General features: G+C 42.4%; 1 protein-coding gene across 2 annotated transcripts in view; it reads left to right on the top strand.

Annotated features, from left to right (window-relative positions):
- Positions 1-1201: 1201 nt before the first annotated feature.
- LOC140482293 (bile salt export pump-like) overlaps positions 1202-17431 on the top strand; it is an 83832-nt gene continuing 67602 nt past the window's right edge. For both annotated transcript variants that reach the window (XM_072579530.1, XM_072579529.1), the window contains exons 1-2: positions 1202-1313; positions 9080-9198. In XM_072579530.1, coding sequence (XP_072435631.1) covers positions 9123-9198 — 76 coding nt within the window. In that variant the 5' untranslated portion in view covers positions 1202-1313; positions 9080-9122. The remainder of the gene's footprint in view (positions 1314-9079; positions 9199-17431) is intronic.

Below are 17431 nucleotides of genomic sequence, written 5' to 3'. Positions count from 1 at the left end.
GTCACTGCACACAGCACACATATCAGAGGTCAATTGCATGTGGGGCCATTTCTCCGACACATTTGTTAATAATTAATTTTTCTAAAGTTATGTTTTACTAAACAGTAATACAAAATTCAATAAATTATTGATATGTATAAGTTTTGTTTTGTTTACTTGCTATTTTTCTTATTTCAGATTCTTGAGGTATTGGGACCAGTTCTAGGGGAGGTGGGACCTGTACACATTGGATGGGTTATACAAGGGCAGGTCTGGGACTTATGTCCTAGGGGGAGTGTTCGCTCGGACAGTTGGGGAGAGTTTAAACTAACATGCTGGGGGGTGGGAAGCTTTGTAAGGTGTCAGAGAAGGAGGGAGCAAGGACAAAAAGAAAAGGTAGAAAAGGGAATAAGAAAAATGCCAGGCAGAGAAACCAAGAACAAAAGTCAAACAGGACCATTGAGAAAAATATTGGGAGTGAGACAAACAAAGTTAAAAAGACAAACTTAAAGACTTTGTGCCTTAATTTAGACGAGATCCTCCACAGTATGGAAACAGACCATTTGGCTCAACAAGTCCACAAAACCCTCCAAAGAGTAACCCACCCAGACCCATTCCCCTACATTTACCCTGACTAATGTACCTAACACTATGGGTAATTAAGCATGGTCAATTCACCTGACCTGCACATCTTTGGACTGTGGGAGAAAACCAGAGTACCCAGAGGAAACTCATGCAGACACAGTGAGAATGTGCAAACACCACACAGTCATCAGAGGTGGGAATCAAACCCGGGTTTCTGGTGCTGAGCGGTAGCAGTGCTAAGCACTGGGCTACCATGCCAGCCATTATTGCACACAGCATTTGCAATATATTGGATTAAAAGTTGTTTTATTTAAAACCTGTGATCAGAGTTATTTATGATAAAAGAAAAACCCACACTGCCTGTGTAAAAACAATACTATATTGAAAATTTACATTACTAGTTGTGTTACCAGAGGAAAGTATCAAAAATGAATGTTAATGGATACATCAGAGGCACATTAAATGTTGAAAGTTTTTTTTTCTTATTACCAGCTGACTGTGCATATGTGTTTGTAGTTATTTGCCACTGAACTGGACTTGCAAAATGTCATTGACCTGTTGGATACAATAAACTTCCAATCATTTACCTTCACCTGTTGGCAGGTCAAGATTAATTATTAAAACTTTGAAGCAAGCCATTGTGTACTTGTTTCCAAACTAGTAAACCGGATCAGCAAAGCTACAAACCAAAACTGAGAACAGCCATGCGGAGGGAATCTATTGTCTGTTTTCTGCATTAAATAAATCAGGTATGTTAAACAAATTGCGTAGTAAAGCGGTTATCCAAATACACATCAGTACTGTCCAAGGTTAAGATAATTTTAATAACAATAATAACATTTACTATATCATTTTGACAAATATAAAATTAAAGTTTATTCTTACTGTCTGTGTAGATCATTACTTGTACTTTTAGTAAGTCTTGTAAATGTATTGCAGTACGTGGAAAGAATAGAATTATCAGGTGTTTAGAAATGACTTACTTCGCAGAAAAATAATTTCCTGCTGTATGAAAACAAAAGTGAACGAAAGTGTAAAATTATTGCAGTATTTTTCTTTCCAATAATTCATAAAATCAATTTCCATTTGTTTTAGCCAAACATTTATTGCTGGTGAAGTAAATATTTTAAAATCTACAAAAATATAAGTGCATGTGCTTTTTTAAATTTGTACTTATGTGGTACCATAAACAAAAAAGTCTCAATATATCAATGACAAAAAACAGAAATTGCTGGTAAGACTCAGTAGGAATGGCAGCATCTGTGGGAATAGGGCAGAGTTATTGTTTGGAGTCTGGTGACTCTGTATCAGAACTATTAGCAGCTACGAGAAAGTGATAATCATGCTGAAGTTGACGATCAGGGAGGAGGAGGAGAGGGAAGAGAGGAGCAGATAGGTGGAGATGGAGCTGAGAGAGAGAGATAGAGAGAGAGAGAGAGAGAGATGATTGGGCTAAATAAGTGAGGAGATTATAGGGAACAGGCCAAAATAGAAGAAAGACTGAAATAGGTGATAATAAGAGCTACGAATAGGAGAGAACTGGTGAGCTGTACTGAATGCAATGGGATAGTAGGCCTAGTAGGAGGCAAGAATGGTTGACTGTGCTAATAACCATCCATATCATACTGGACTGGGTGAAAAACGTGGAAGTATGATATCAGGCTGTAAAGTTAGTGAACTCAATTTGGAGTTACAGACACTGCAGGGTCCACAACTGGGAAACGAGATATTTTTTGAGTTTGTGCTGAGGCTAGATGGAACACAGGAGAAGGCCTGTGACCAAATTGTCAGTGGGAATGCAGTGGGATGCTGAAGTGGCCAGCAACTGGAAGCTCAGAGTCTTTTTTGCAGACAGAATAAAGGTGTTCTGCAAAGTGGTCACCCTGTCCACATTTGTCTCCCCAATATAGAGGAGACACACTATGAACAGTGAACACTGCAGATTAGATTGAATGAAATACTGACAAATTGCTACTTTACCTGCAAGGTATGTCTAGGGCCTTGGATAGTGAGGAGGGAGGAAGTAAACAGGCAGGTATTGCCCCTTCTGTAATTGAATGAGATTGTCCTGTGGGGATGTGATGAGGTGTTGGGAATGGAGGAGCAGTGGACCAGAGTGTCCCAGAGGGAACGGTCCCTGCAGAATGCTGATAAGGGAGGAGAGGGCAATATGTGTCTGGTGGTGACATCCAATCGGAGGAAATGGATGCTTACAATCTTCTGGATGCAAAGGTTAGTAGTGTGGCAAGTGAGGACCAGGGGAATCCTATCATTGTTGGGGGAGAGAAGAGAGGGGGTGAGGGCTTAAGTACAGGAGATAGATCAGACATGACTGAGGGCCTTGTCAGCCACAGTACGTGGGAATCTTCAATTGAGGAAAAAGATGGAGATTTCTGAGGCCATTAGTAGAATCATTAGAATAGATGCAATGGAGATGGAACAGTGGAAACTGGGACAATGGAATAGAGTCTGTACAGGAAGCAGGTATGAGGATGTATTACATAGAGCATAGAACAATACAGTGCAGAACAGGCCCTTTGGCTCTCGATGTTGCGCCAACCTGTGAACTATTCTCAGCTTGTTCCCCTACACTATCCCATCATCATCCATGTGCTTATCCAAGGATTGTTTAAATCTCCCTAATGTGGCTGAGTTAACTACATTTGGCAGGGAGGGCATTCCACGCCCTTACCAGTCTCTGAGTAAAGAACTTGCCTCTGACATTTGTCTTAAATCTATCACCCTTCAATTTGTCGTTATGCCCCCTCGTACAACCTGATGTCATCAACCTAGGAAAAAGACTTTCACTGTCTACCCTATCAAATCCTCTGATCATCTTGTATGTCTCTATCAAATCCCCTCTTAGCCTTCTTCTTTCCAATGAGAATAGACCCAAGTCTCTCAGCCTTTCCTCATAAAACATTCCTTCCAGACAAGGCAACATCTTTGTAAATGTCCTCTGCACCTTTTTCAAGACTTCCACATGCTTCCTGAAATATGGCGCCCAGGACTGTACACAATATTCCAAGTGTGGCCGCACTAACGTTTTGTATAGTTGCAGCATAATATTGTGGCTCCGGAACTCAATCCCTCCACAAATGAAACCTAACACACTGTATGCCTTCTTAACAGTACTATAAATCTCGGTGGCAACTTTCAGGAATCTGTGTACATGGACTCCAAGATCCCTCTGCATATCCACACTACCAAGAATCTTTCCATTGACCCCGTACTCTGCCTTCCTGTTATTCCTCCCAAAGTGCATCACCTCACATTTAGCTGCATTGAACTCCATTTGCCACCTCTCAGCCCAATTCTGCAGTTTATCCAAGTCCCCCTGCAATCTGTAGCATTCTTCTAAACTGTCCACTACTCCATTTATAAAAATGACAAACAGCAGTGGTCCCAAATGAGATCCTCGTGCCACACCACTAGTGACCAGACTCCAGGCAGAATATTTTTCGTCAACCACCACTCGCTGCTTTCTTTCAGAAAGCCAGTTTCTAATCCAAACTGCTAAATTACCCTCAATCCCATGTCTCTGCATTTTCTCCAACAGCCTGCCATGTGTAACCTTATCAAAGGCTTTACTGAAGTCTATGTATACCACGTCAACTGCCCTAACTTCATCTACGTGCTTGGTCACCTTCTCAAAAAACTCAATGAAGTTTGTGAGACATGACCTGCCCTTGACAAAACCATGTTGACTACCTGAAATCAAATTGTTGCTTGCTAGATGATTATAAATCTCATCTCTTATAATCCTTTCCAAAACCTTTCTTACAACAGAAGTAAGGCTCACTGGTCTATAATTACCTGGGTCATCTCTACTGCCCTTCTTGAACAAGGGCATGACATTTGCAATCCTCCAGTCCTCTAGTACTAAATCTGTAGACAATGATGATTCAAATACCAAAGCCAAAGGCTCTGCTATCTCCTCCAAAGTTTCCCAGAGAATCCTCGGATAGATCCCATCCGACCCAGGGGACTTGTCTACTTTCACTCCTTCTAGAATTGATAACACCTGTTCATAACTAACTTCAATCCTTTCTAGTCTAATATCTCATACCTTCTTCTTCTCCTCTACCATATTTCTTTTCCTGAGTGAAAACCGATGAGAAATGTTCGTTTAGCACCTCTCCGATCTCCACAGGGTCCACCTTCAATTTCCCACTTCTGTCTTTGACTGGCCCTAGTCATCCTCTTAGTCCTCACATACCTATATAAATCTTTAGGGTTCTCCTTTATTCTATCTGCGAAAGACTGCTCGTGTCCTTTCCTTGCTCTTCTTAACCCTCTCTTTAAAACCTTCCTAGCTGTAACTCTCCATCACCTCATTTGAACCATTTTGCCTCATTAACACATAAGCCTCCTTCTTCTGCTTAACAAGAGATGCATTTTCAGTTGTAAACCACGGTTCCCTTACCTTATCGCTTCCTCCTTGCCTGACAGGGACATACCTATCAAGGACACGGAATATCTGTTCCTTAAACCAGCTCCATATTTCCATTGTCTGCACTCCCCACATTTTGCTACCCCATTTTATGCATCCTAACTCTACTGAGGTAGTGTGGGCTGAGGTTAGAAACAGGAGAGGAGAGGTCACACTGGATTTTTTTTATAGGCCTCCGCAGAGTTCCAGGGAGGTGGAAGAGAGGATTGGCAAAATTATTCTGGACAGGAGTGAAAGGAACATGGTGGTCATTATGGGGACTTTAACTTCCCCAACATTGACTGGAAATGCTATAACTCTAGTACGTCGGATGGATCAGTCGGAAGGAGACCAGAATTGTATGCAATATTCTAACCGTGGCCTAACCAATGTCCTGTACAGCCGCAACATGACCTCCCAACTCCCTTCTCAATACGCTGACCAATAAAGGAAAGCATACCATACGCCTTCTTCACTATCCTATCTACATGCGACTCCACTTTCAAGGAGCTATGAACCTGCACTCCAAGGTCTCTTTGTTCAGCAACACTCCCTAGGGCCTTACCATTAAGTGTATAAGTCCTGCTAAGATTTGCTTTCCCAAAATGCAGCACCTCGCATTTATCTGAATTAAATTCCATCTGCCACTTCTCAGCCCATTGGCCCATCTGGTCCAGATCCTGTTGTAATCTGAGGTAACCCTCTTCACTGTCCATTACACCTCCAATTTTGGTGTCATCTGCAAACTTACTAAGTGTACCTCTTTTGCTCGCATCCAAATCATTTATGTAAATGACAAAAAGTAGAGGGTCCAGCACCGATCCTTGTGGCACTCCACTGGTCACAGGCCTCCAGTCTGAAAAACAACTCTCCACCACCACCCACTGTCTTCTACCTTTGAGCCAGTTCTGTATCCAAATGGCTAGTTCTCCCTGTATTCCATGAGATCTAACCTTGCTAATCAGTGTCCCATGGGGAACCTTGTCAAATGCCTTACTGAAGTCCATATAGATCACATCTACAGCTCTGCCCTCATCAATCTTCTTTGTTACTTCTTCAAAAAACTCAATCAAGTTTGTGAGACATGATTTCCATGCACAACGCCATGTTGACTATCCTGCATCAGTCCTTGCCTTTCCAAATACATGTACATCCTGTCCCTCAGGATTCCCTCCAGCAACTTGCCCATCACCGAGATCAGGCTCTTCTGTTGGAATATTGCATACAATTCTGGTCTCCTTCCTATCAGAAAGATGTTGTGAAACTTGAAAGGGTTCAGAAAAGATTTACAAGGATGTTGCCAGGGTTGGAGGATCTGAGCTACAGGGAGAGGCTGAACAGGCTGGGGCTGTTTTCCCTGGAGTGTCAGATGCTGAGGGGTGACATTACAGAGGTTTACAAAATTATGACGGGCATGGATAGGATAAATAGACAAAGTTTTTTCTCTGGGGTCGGGGAGTCCAGAACTAAAGGGCATAGGTTTAGAGTGAGAGGGGAAAGATATAAATGAGACCTAAGGGGCAACTTTTTCACACAGAGGGTGGTACGTGTATGGAATGAGCTGCCAGAGGATGTGGTGGAGGCTGGTACAATTGCAACATTGAAGAGGCATTTGGATGGGTATATGAATAGGAAGGGTTTGGAGGGATGTGGGCCGGGTGCTGGCAGGTGGGACTAGATTGGTTTGGGATATCTGGTCGGCATGGATTTGTTGGATCGAAGGGTCTGTTTCCATGCTGTACACCTCTATGACTCTAAGACCGTGGAGGTCAGGAGAGCGGAAGCAGTGCATTCGGTGGCATCCGCGGGGACGGCAATGATGTTCCTTGTGATGTTCGCAGTGTCTTCAGTGGTAGCAGCTGTGGCATGTTGATCGGCGGTGGTTCAGTGAGTAATGTCGTTGGATAAAGAACGCTTCATCTTCTGCCTTGGGACCCTCCAACCACATGGCATCAATGTTGAATTCATCAGTTTCCTTATCTCCCCTCCCCCCATCTCATCCCAGATCCAGCCCTCAAACTCAGCACCACCCTCTTGAACTGTCCAATCTGCCTAACTTCCTTCCCACCTATCCGCTCCACCCTCCACTCTGACCTATCATCATCACCCCCCAACCTGCTTTTACGTATCACCTTCCAAGATACCTTTCCCCAGCCCCACAGCCCCTCCTATTTATCTCTCAGCCCCCTTCCCTGCGCTCTCCCCACCCCCAGCCCCCCATATTCCTGATGAAGAGCTCATGGCCAAAACATCAAATCTCCTGCTCCTGAGATGCTGCCTGACCTGCTATGCTTTTCCAGTGTCACACTTTTCAACAACCAACTGTTCCACAATCTAATTTTTCATAAAATCTTTCCCTATAACCGAAGTTTGCCTAACTGGCCTGTAATTTTCCATCTTCTGCCTCCTTCCCTTCTTAAACATGGTTGTTATGTTAGCCATTTTAGTGTCCTGGAGACTGATCTTTAATTCCTGGAGACTTTAGTCATTCTTGAAGTATCGGTAACCCTCTGTTTCATGGCTAAACACAGAAAAGAAGAACATTTTACTCTCTGGTTTGATATAGCTATCATGACTCAGGGAAGGAGTACAAGAAGGTCTAAAATAAATGTTCTTTACTGAAGACATAGCATCACTGTCTGGATGTATCAGACAGCTCTGTAAGCAGCAGTATGTACTATGTTATTATGTCTGTGAATCTGGTTTAGATTAATGATTAATGTGGTGCACTCCAGGAGTCTGTTATACTCTCTGATCTCTTAATTCCCTTCCAAGACACTGTGTCATGTTAGCCATTTTATTACTATTTTTGTCACATAGTAAGTTCTTTCATTTTTACAGTCATTTGTACAGATATCCTACAGTAAAGAACAAGCTCTGTGTTTAAACATATCATCAAGGACTTTACACAGGAACAGGGAACCTTCTCTTTCTTATTGTAGAAAAAAACCTACTATTTCACTTTGCTATCAGGGTTCAATGTATGCCATAGGACATCAGTTTATATATTATGCATGATCTCTTGGCTGAAAAAGGCAGGTGTGCGTTCATCCATCTTACAATGTAGTGACCAGACATCTTGATTTTGCTGGGATGGTCCTAGTTTATCATTACATATCCTGGTGTCTCAACAATTTTTCCAAAATATAGTTCAGCTGTCCCAATTTTTACCTTTTGCAAACATAAACTTGGGCTGTGGTGAGAAAATAATTAAGAAAATTTACCTTTCTTCCTATAAACACCCATTACATTGCAGTGAACCTGTATCCCTCTTCCACCCAGAGTCATCAAGAGACTCGCCACTACCTTTTTGATGTCAATAGTTCCATTACTGATGATGCCTTTTAAATGATCGACAGAATAGTTTACCAAATCTGGCTGGATACGTTCTGGGAGATGTAACTTTACTATACATGACAATCATCATTGAGCCCACCTTCCATCAGCTTTTCAGTGTGTCCCAATTTTTAGATCTCAAAATCTAGCCACCCTATCTTTTAACTCTACATAAGATGGCAGCAATTGGAGAATCAGCATAAATGAGATCACAAGTGATACGATTCCATTTACACACCGCTCCTGATAAAGGCAATTAAAATTCTCCAAGCTAGTTCTTTAACAGTACCCCATTTTCATGATATTTTTGCATTTTTGTGGCTGGTGCTTCTCCATTTAACTCATTCTTACAGCAGCTACCATTCAGCTTTGGCACAAAAATGTCATTTTTAAAAATATTTCATTGTGTTATTCTCCAACAAATTCTGAGTGCATGATAGCTGGACACATGAAGCTTATTTTGCTTAAATGGTTACTTAGCTGCTTATAATGGTTACTTAGCTTCTTCGTTCACTCTCAGTGACAAAATCACATACTCAGAAGATATACATTTCAACCCACACACTTCTGTGCTTTTGTTAGTGGGTTTTAAATTACCAGATTGTGAAGATATCTCTTGCTCCTTTACTCAGAGAGACTATGGTCATCTAAAATTATGCTGTAAATTTTGTCACACATTTTTTCAAACTGTTTCCTAGCTATGAAAAGCTTAGTGCATGTGCTTAAATGTTTTCTCACTGTTTTCAGCCAATCAAGAATTCAATACCCCGTGAAAGCAAACGTTTAGAAAATGTCAAGCCCTGTTGTCCTGCGTCGCTTTCAAAGCCTCGGTGAAGACAATAAGGCATTTGAATCTGACTATCTAGGTAACAAGATCTTTTAGAAGTAACTTCTTTATTTCCATTAAAACTATGATTGAACAACAACTCATAGAAAAAGTACACCCGATAATTCTAAAAATCTGTAATGGTAAAATATTTTGCTGATATTTTTTCTGTAATTCTGGTTGGAGCAGAATTTCTGTGGTCATAAGTTGTAAAGTGCAGTCCATTTGACTCATTAAGCCTTGTTCCACCACTCAATGAGATCATAGCTGACCTATTTTGGCCTTAGCTCCATTTTTCTACTTGCCCCCATAACTCAATCCTTTATGAACTTAAACATCTGTGTAACTTAGCCTTGATAATATTCAACAATTTAGCCTCAACAGCTCTCAGGAGAATTCAAATGACTAACAACTCACTGAGAAAATAAATTCCACCTTATCTCAGTTGGGGAGAAATGTAAAGAAGAATCTTGAGTTCCATATTTAGCAGTATGATTGATATTTATTCATAGCTCTTTTACCCTGCAGCATGGGAAATGTTCTTAAAACAGTGTCCACTGAACATTCTGGACCTCCCACTCAAATCTAGCATTTTTATACATTTTGTGTTACAATAATTATATGTAACATCGATATCATTATTAGTTGTGTTCTCCCAATCTATACATCCAATCCTGTAAACACATGATCAATGATGGACATCTCTATGGACAGCCCTAAGCTCTCCATGATGTTCACCAAGCCTTGGGATCTTACAATGTACCCCATTAATTTACATTCCAATGTTATTGGTTATACTCTTTCTCAGACATTTGCTAGACTTGCTTATCTCTATGGACTGTCTGAATTTTGTTATTCGTTGTATTCATTGCTATCCTTATCAAATTCTGTTACCCATCTTATATTTCCCACTTTCCTAATCACAGGAGATACAAAAAGATGCTAATTCCTACTAATTGCTATAATATTCATCACACCAATTTGAATATAAGGTTAGTTATATGTAAAATTAGGTCCCACACCTAATGTGTAACAGCTAATTCTTTAGCTATTGAGTTATGAGCAGTTTTTGTCCAATCTGACCTTGAAAGGTTGGGTAAATACTGTCCCTCTATCTTGCAGTTGCAACAATAACTCATTTTATTCACATGCTGTCTTCTAAGATGAAATTTACTGTCCCTACTCTAAATATTTCTACACTAACTCATTTACTTACTAAGATAACATCTATTCCATTGATAAGACTGAAACTCAATCACATTCATAGTTCAAGAAACTTATCTTGTTCTGCTTTTAATTTATCATTTGTCTCTGTTATTGTGAGATCATACTACTCTTTCAATTCTTGCGAAACTACAAACATTGGGCTGTCTGTTCCCAAAAAATGTCTTATCAGACTGTCTCTTACAGACATCTGAAGCTGTGGTTTGTACAGAACTCCTAGTACATTGATTTATTAGATTTATTGCTCTGCTGAGACTTTGGATTTATCTTCTTCTCAAAGCTGCATTGTCCTACCTTATGATCTCATTTCAATGTTATACCAGGCAAGCTAATTCTGTTACTGCAGCTGAAAGTTTGCTCTGCCAAATTTATACTAACTAAAAATCCACAGGCAGCTATCTTGTGCCACCTCTGGCCATAGGCTGCCCCAACAAAATCCCTCCCCTTTGTCCTTGGCCCATAAGCCAAGCCGGCCTATGTTTTAAGGAGTACTCGAATCTGATACTAGTACCTGTACCTCTAACCTATGCCATCTATTCTCTCATTTCTGGAACTGTCTTTTAACAATGCACATTAGTATGCTCAATATAAATAATACAACAAGTTGTACTATTACCACCAGATGAGATATAATCCAAATTCAATGATGGATTTCTGTATTCAGGTCCCAGTCCCACACTTGGTCCCACAAACTGGGTTCTCTCAGGCTCTCATCTGATTGATCCACTTGGACCTTGATTTTCTTCATGCGTTAAGACCACTTGTGGATGATTTCTTTAGCTTCTGCTGAAGGGTGGGGAATAGGTGGCAATTTTGTGGTGACATCCTGCAATATCTCTTGGTCTGTGTCTGTATGGTGGACTTTGAGTTCTTCCTGAAGAATAAGTCTTTCTCTGGCATCAGTAAAGTTTGTGTGTAATTCTCATATAAGCCAAGGCCATAATCAATAAGCTTTTGTCTCATCAGTACCTCTGGACATGCCCAGTGATCACCTCCACTGTGACACTGTGACAAGTCCATTCGTGTCTTCATCACAATCACATGAGTTGGGGGTCATTTTAGCGATATTCAGATCCCCTCATGGAGTATGCCTATGTTGTGGGTCTTCCTGAAATGGCATGTACAGTTGACCTCATTGCTAGATATGTATATTACCATTCCTATATAGCAACCCCCTTTATCATCATCACGGGTACCCAGTATGCCAATAGCATAGATTAAAATCCTGAGGTGGTCTGGAGGTGTCTTCTCCCCTACTTATTTCCTCAGTTGTTCACCTGATACCTAGTCTGGCACTTGGCGCAGGTCTAGTTGTAACTGATCACTGTATAGCTTGTATTGATCATTGCGACTAACCAGCTCGTATAGGTTGTACACATCTGTGCCTTGTGCTCTTCTTGAGATTTGTTCAATAATCAAAATAGTTGTATTCTGAAGGGGTTTCAAAATCTCTATGGAATCCAGAATAATTTAAGAGAAATCTCATCCTAACTGACTCACTTTCCTTTTGCCCTCATATCTGCTGCTTATGATCCTGTGCATCTTCTGCTTACTGACACAAAAGAACTGATCATTGACTTCGGGAAGAAAAGAGGAGGACACATCCATATCTACATCTATGGAGCTGAGGTAGAGAGGGTCAAGGAGAAGGGCTGAAAATGTGTTACTGGAAAAGCACAGCAGGTCAGGCAGCATCCAAGGAGCAGGAACATGAGCCCTTCTTCAGGATTCTCCTGCTCCTTGGATGCTGCCTGACCTGCTGCGCTTTTCCAGCAACACATTTTCAGCTCTGATCTCCAGCATCTGCAGTCCCCACTTTCTCCTAGGGTCAAGGAGAAGGTCAAGGTCCTCAGAGTGTCAATAACCTACAATCTGTCCTGATCCTCCCATGTAGATGCAACAGTCAAGAAGGCACGGCAACACCTCTTCTTCCTCAAGCAACTCAGGAAATTCGGCATGTCTGTAAGAACACTTATCAACTTTCACAGGTGAACCATAGAAAGCATTCAAACTGGGTGCATAGTAACCTGGTATTCCTGATGAAGGGCTTTTGCCCGAAACTTCGATTTTCCTGCTCCTCGGATGCTGCCTGGCCTGCTGTGCTTTTCCAGCACCACTCTGATCTAAACTCTGGTTTCCAGCATCTGCAGTCCTCACTTTTGCCTGGTATAGCAACTGCTCTTCCCAGAACATTAATAAACTGCAGAAAGTTGTGTGCACAGCCCAGACCATCATGCAAGCTAACCTCCCATCTATGGACTTCATTTACACTTCTCATTGCAGTGGAAAAGCTGCCAACATCATCAAAGACCCCTCCCACCCTGATAATGCTCTCTTCCAATCTCTTTCATCAGGCAGAAGATTCAGAAGCTTGAATACATGAAACAACAGATTCAAGAACAGCTTCTTCTCTGCTGTTATGAGACTGCTGAATGGACCTCTATTGCTTCAATAATGTTGATTTTGCTAACATTAATCTTGCTTTGTGAACTTTCTGTGCAGCTGTGACCTTGCATGCCTCACTCTGTCTAAGCACCCTATGATCGTATGTCCTTGTTTGCTATGATATGGCTGTACTGCTCACAAAACAAAGCTTTTCACTGTACTTAGGTATATGTGACTGCAATATATCAAATCAGTATCTTCTGCCTGACAGAAGAGGTTGTAGGAGAGTATTACCAGGGTAGGATGGGCCTTTGATAATGTTGGTAGCCTTTCTGTAATTGGAATCCATGGATGGGAGGTTGGCTTCCGTGATCATCTGGGCTGTGCACACAACCTTCTGTAGTTTCTTGCTGTCCTGGGTAAACTAATTACCATACCAGGCTGTTATGCATCTGGACAGTATGGTTTCTATGGTTCATCTATAAAAATTGGTGAGAGTCCTTATGGATATGCCAAATTTCCTGAGCTGCCTGAGGAAGTAGAGGAGTTGTAGTGCCTTCTTGACCTTCACATCTACATGGGAATTCCAGGACAGATCTTCAGTTATTGTCACTTGTCGGACCTTGATGCTGTCAACCTTCTAATGGTTCTTCAGTAATCCCACCATACTCTCCATCTTCAACTTCTCTCACACATTCATGCTCTTTCCCTTCCTTTCACCATCAGTCCTGTCAGGCTTACTACTTTATCTTTAACTTTCCAAGCATATTTAGCTGCTGGGACTTGCACAGATTTTTATTTAGCTCTATGAGGTTTTACTTATCTGTCCACTTATGGTCCCAATACTTCAATCATCAAATACAGTTCCCTTAAAAGAAAAGACAAGAATAAAAAGACTAAGAGGAAGCTATCAGTTTTGTGCTTTCATGAGCAGCTCAGTGGTTAGCACGGCTGCCTCACTGCGCCAGGTACCAAGGTTTGATTCCAGTCACAGACAATTAACTTTGTGGAGTTTGTAGATTCTCCTTGAGTCTCTGTGGGTTTCCTCCTTATAGTCTGGTTTCCTCCCACGGTCCAAAGTTATGCAGGTTTGGTGGAATGGCCATGCTAAATTGCCCATAGTATTCTGGGATGTGCAGGTTAGGAAAATTCAGGGTGATAGGGTGGGGTGGTGGATCTGCATGGCATGTCCTTTGAAGAGGTAAAAACAATGACTGCAGATGCTGGAAACCAGATTCTGGATTAGTGGTGCTGGAAGAGCACAGCCCGGTTCTACCTCCTTCCCAAGATCCACAAGCCTGACTACCCTGGCCAACCCATTGTCTCAGCATGTTCCTGCCCTACTGAACTCATCTCCACCTACCTCGACACCATCCTATCCCCCCTAGTCCAGGAACTCCCCACATACGTTCGAGACACCACCCACGCCCTCCACCTCCTCCAAGGTTTCCGTTTCCCTGGCCCCCAATGCCTCATCTTCACTATGGATATCCAATCCCTCTACACCTCCATCTGCCACGACCAGGCCTCCAAGCCCTCCGTTTTTTCCTCTCCAGAGGTCCCCATCAGTACCCTTCCACCGACACTCTCATTCGTTTGGCTGAACTGGTCCTCACCCTTAAGAATTTCTCCTTTGAATCCTCCCACTTCCTCCAAACCAAAGGGGTAGCCATGGGCACACGTATGGGCCCCAGCTATGCCTGTCTCTTTGTTGGCTACATAGAGCAGTTGATCTTCCGTAATTACACCGGCACCACTCCCCACCTCTTCCTCCGCTACATTGATGACTGCATTGGCGCCACCTCGTGCTCCCGCGAGGAGGTTGAGCAATTCATCAACTTCACCAACACATTCCACCCTGACCTTAAATTTACCTGGACCATCTCTGACACCTCCCTCCCCTTCCTGGACCTCTCCATCTCCATTAATGACGACCGACTTGACACTGACATTTTTTACAAACCCACCGACTCCCACCGCTACCTGGATTACACCTCTTCCCACCCTACCTCTTGCAAAAATGCCATCCCGTATTCCCAATTCCTCCGCCTCCGCTGGATCTGTTCCCAGGAGGACCAGTTCCACCACAGAACACACCAGATGGCCTCCTTCTTTAGAGACCACAATTTCCCTTCCCACGTGGTTAAAGATGCCCTCCAACGCATCTCGTCCACATCCCGCACCTCCGCCCTCAGACCCCACCCCTCCAACCGTAACAAGGACAGAACGCCCCTGGTGCTCACCTTCCACCCTACTAACCTTCGCATAAACCAAATCATCCGCCGACATTTCCGCCACCTCCAAACAGACCCCACTACCAGGGATATATTTCCCTCCCCACCCCTTTCCACCTTCCGCAAAGACCGTTCCCTCTGCGACTACCTGGTCAGGTCCACGCCCCCAAACAACCCACCCTCCAATCCTGGCACTTTCCCCTGCCACCACAGGAACTGTAAAACCTGCGCCCACACCTCCTCCCTCACCTCTATCCAAGGCCCTAAAGGAGCCTTCCACATCCATCAAAGTTTTACTTGCACATCCACTAATATCATTTATTGTATCTGTTGCTCCCAATGCGGTCTCCTCTTCATTGGGGAGACTGGGCGCCTCCTAGCAGAGCGCTTTAGGGAACATCTCCAGGACACCCGCACCAATCAACCAAACCGCCCCGTGGCCCAACATTTCAACTCCCCCTCCCACTCTGCCGAGGACATGGAGGTCCTGGGCCTCCTTCACCGCCGCTCCCTCACCACCAGACGCCTGGAGGAAGAACGCCTCATCTTCCGCCTCGGAACACTTCAACCCCAGGGCATCAATGTAGACTTCAACAGTTTCCTCATTTCCCCTTCCCCCACCTCACCCTAGTTCTAAACTTTCAGCTCAGTAACTGTCCCCTTGACTTGCCCGGACTTGTCCTACCTGCCTATCTTCTTTTCCACCTATCCACTCCACCCTCTCATCCTTGACCCATCACCTTCATCCCCTCCCCCACTCACCCATTGTACTCTATGCTACTTTCTCCCCACCCCCACCCTCCTCTAGCTTATTCCTGATGAAGGGCTTTTGCCCGAAACGTCGATTTCGAAGCTACTTGGATGCTGCCTGAACTGCTGTGCTCTTCCAGCACCACTAATCCAGAATGTCCTTTGAAGAGTTTGTGTGGTTTCAATGGGCTGAATGGCCTGCTTCCACACTGCAGGGATTCTATTATTTAAACTTTCCTTTCACTAAAATGTATGTTAGTCTCAATTTCCATTACAGCCTATTATTTTAAGTTTTGTTCCTCTTCTGCCAAAACTCTCCACCCTTAATCACTTCCTCCCATCCAATTTTACAAATCATCCTATCTAATTTCAGAGCTCTGGAGAGATATATAGTCCATGAAACATAATCTTGTAATATCTTAAACCAGAAGTCAAGCATTTCTTTTTGATACAGGAAAAAAATTATTTTGTTGTTTCTCTGAGATGACCCTTTTTAAGAAAAAGTTTCTTGATAATTCATTCTAGATATTTTATAAATTTGTCAAAATTTAATATTTTGTTGACTCCTTCAGAGTCACTAACAATTTTTATGTATTTAAACCACTGAGACAGCATGCATGCATTTTATCATCTCCAAAATTGTTTAAAAAATTTAATTAACTATTCCCTTTAAATGCTTTTGGATGCCAGGCCGTGTAAGTCTTAATATAATGACATATTTAAGCATACCCAGTCATAGTGGTTTTGAGATTCCTGATTCTCAATACATTAAATGTTTTCACAGCAGTTCTCCAATGTTGAAATGTGTTATTAACAAATGGTTCGATGGCATGAGGATGTCTCATCCATGACTTTGTTGCAATATTGAAAGTCTGCCGACAGGTTCTGGCATTTGTAGTCATTGGTGAAAGCCATCAGTATCTTCAATTACCTGGAAAATAAAACAATATCCATCTATTCTACTTCATGCAGAATGTGGTAATTAGTGGTGGCTTACTGCTGGTTTAGTAGGGGTAGACCAAAAATTCCTGGACATAATTACGTCAACAGCCCCTCTTACTCCAGTATAGATTAAGAGCCATTTGTTATAATTCATTTCTGAATGGAGGACAAGTCTACTTCCTTTCGTAGATTCTACTCATTTTTTAATTCCAGTTTTCTCAGATTTTAGAACATATCATCAGATAATTTTGTTGAAAGAAATTTGCATTTCCAAAATTCCAATTTCTCTATTGCTTGGATACTTTCACACCAATGAATATTTAAGATGAGAAAATCTTATCATTCGGAATTAAAGACTTACCCATGTGTTAAAATAATATTTGGAAGTTCACTTTAACCTGAAAATGGAAGTCCAAAATGATAAGTTAAAAATCAAGATTCTGAAATTAAACATTTACTGAGGACTCTTTACTCAACCTGAATACAGGTTGTGGGCGGCACGGTGGCACAGTGGTTAGCACTGCTGCCTCACAGCGCCAGAGACCCGGGTTCAATTCCCACCTCAGGCGACTGACTGTGTGGAGTTTGCACATTCTCCCCGTGTCTGCGTGGGTTTCCTCCGGGTGCTCCGGTTTCCTCCCACAGTCCAAAAATGTGCAGGTTAGGTGAATTGGCTATGCTAAATTGCCCATAGTGTTAGGTACAGGGTAAATGTAGGGAATGGGTGTGGGTGGGTGC

Source organism: Chiloscyllium punctatum, chromosome 10 (assembly GCF_047496795.1).
Source record: "Chiloscyllium punctatum isolate Juve2018m chromosome 10, sChiPun1.3, whole genome shotgun sequence".
In the NCBI taxonomy this organism is placed as follows: domain Eukaryota; kingdom Metazoa; phylum Chordata; class Chondrichthyes; order Orectolobiformes; family Hemiscylliidae; genus Chiloscyllium; species Chiloscyllium punctatum.
The sequence above is the reverse complement of the archived record's forward strand: the minus strand, read 5'-3'. Positions and strand labels throughout refer to the sequence as shown.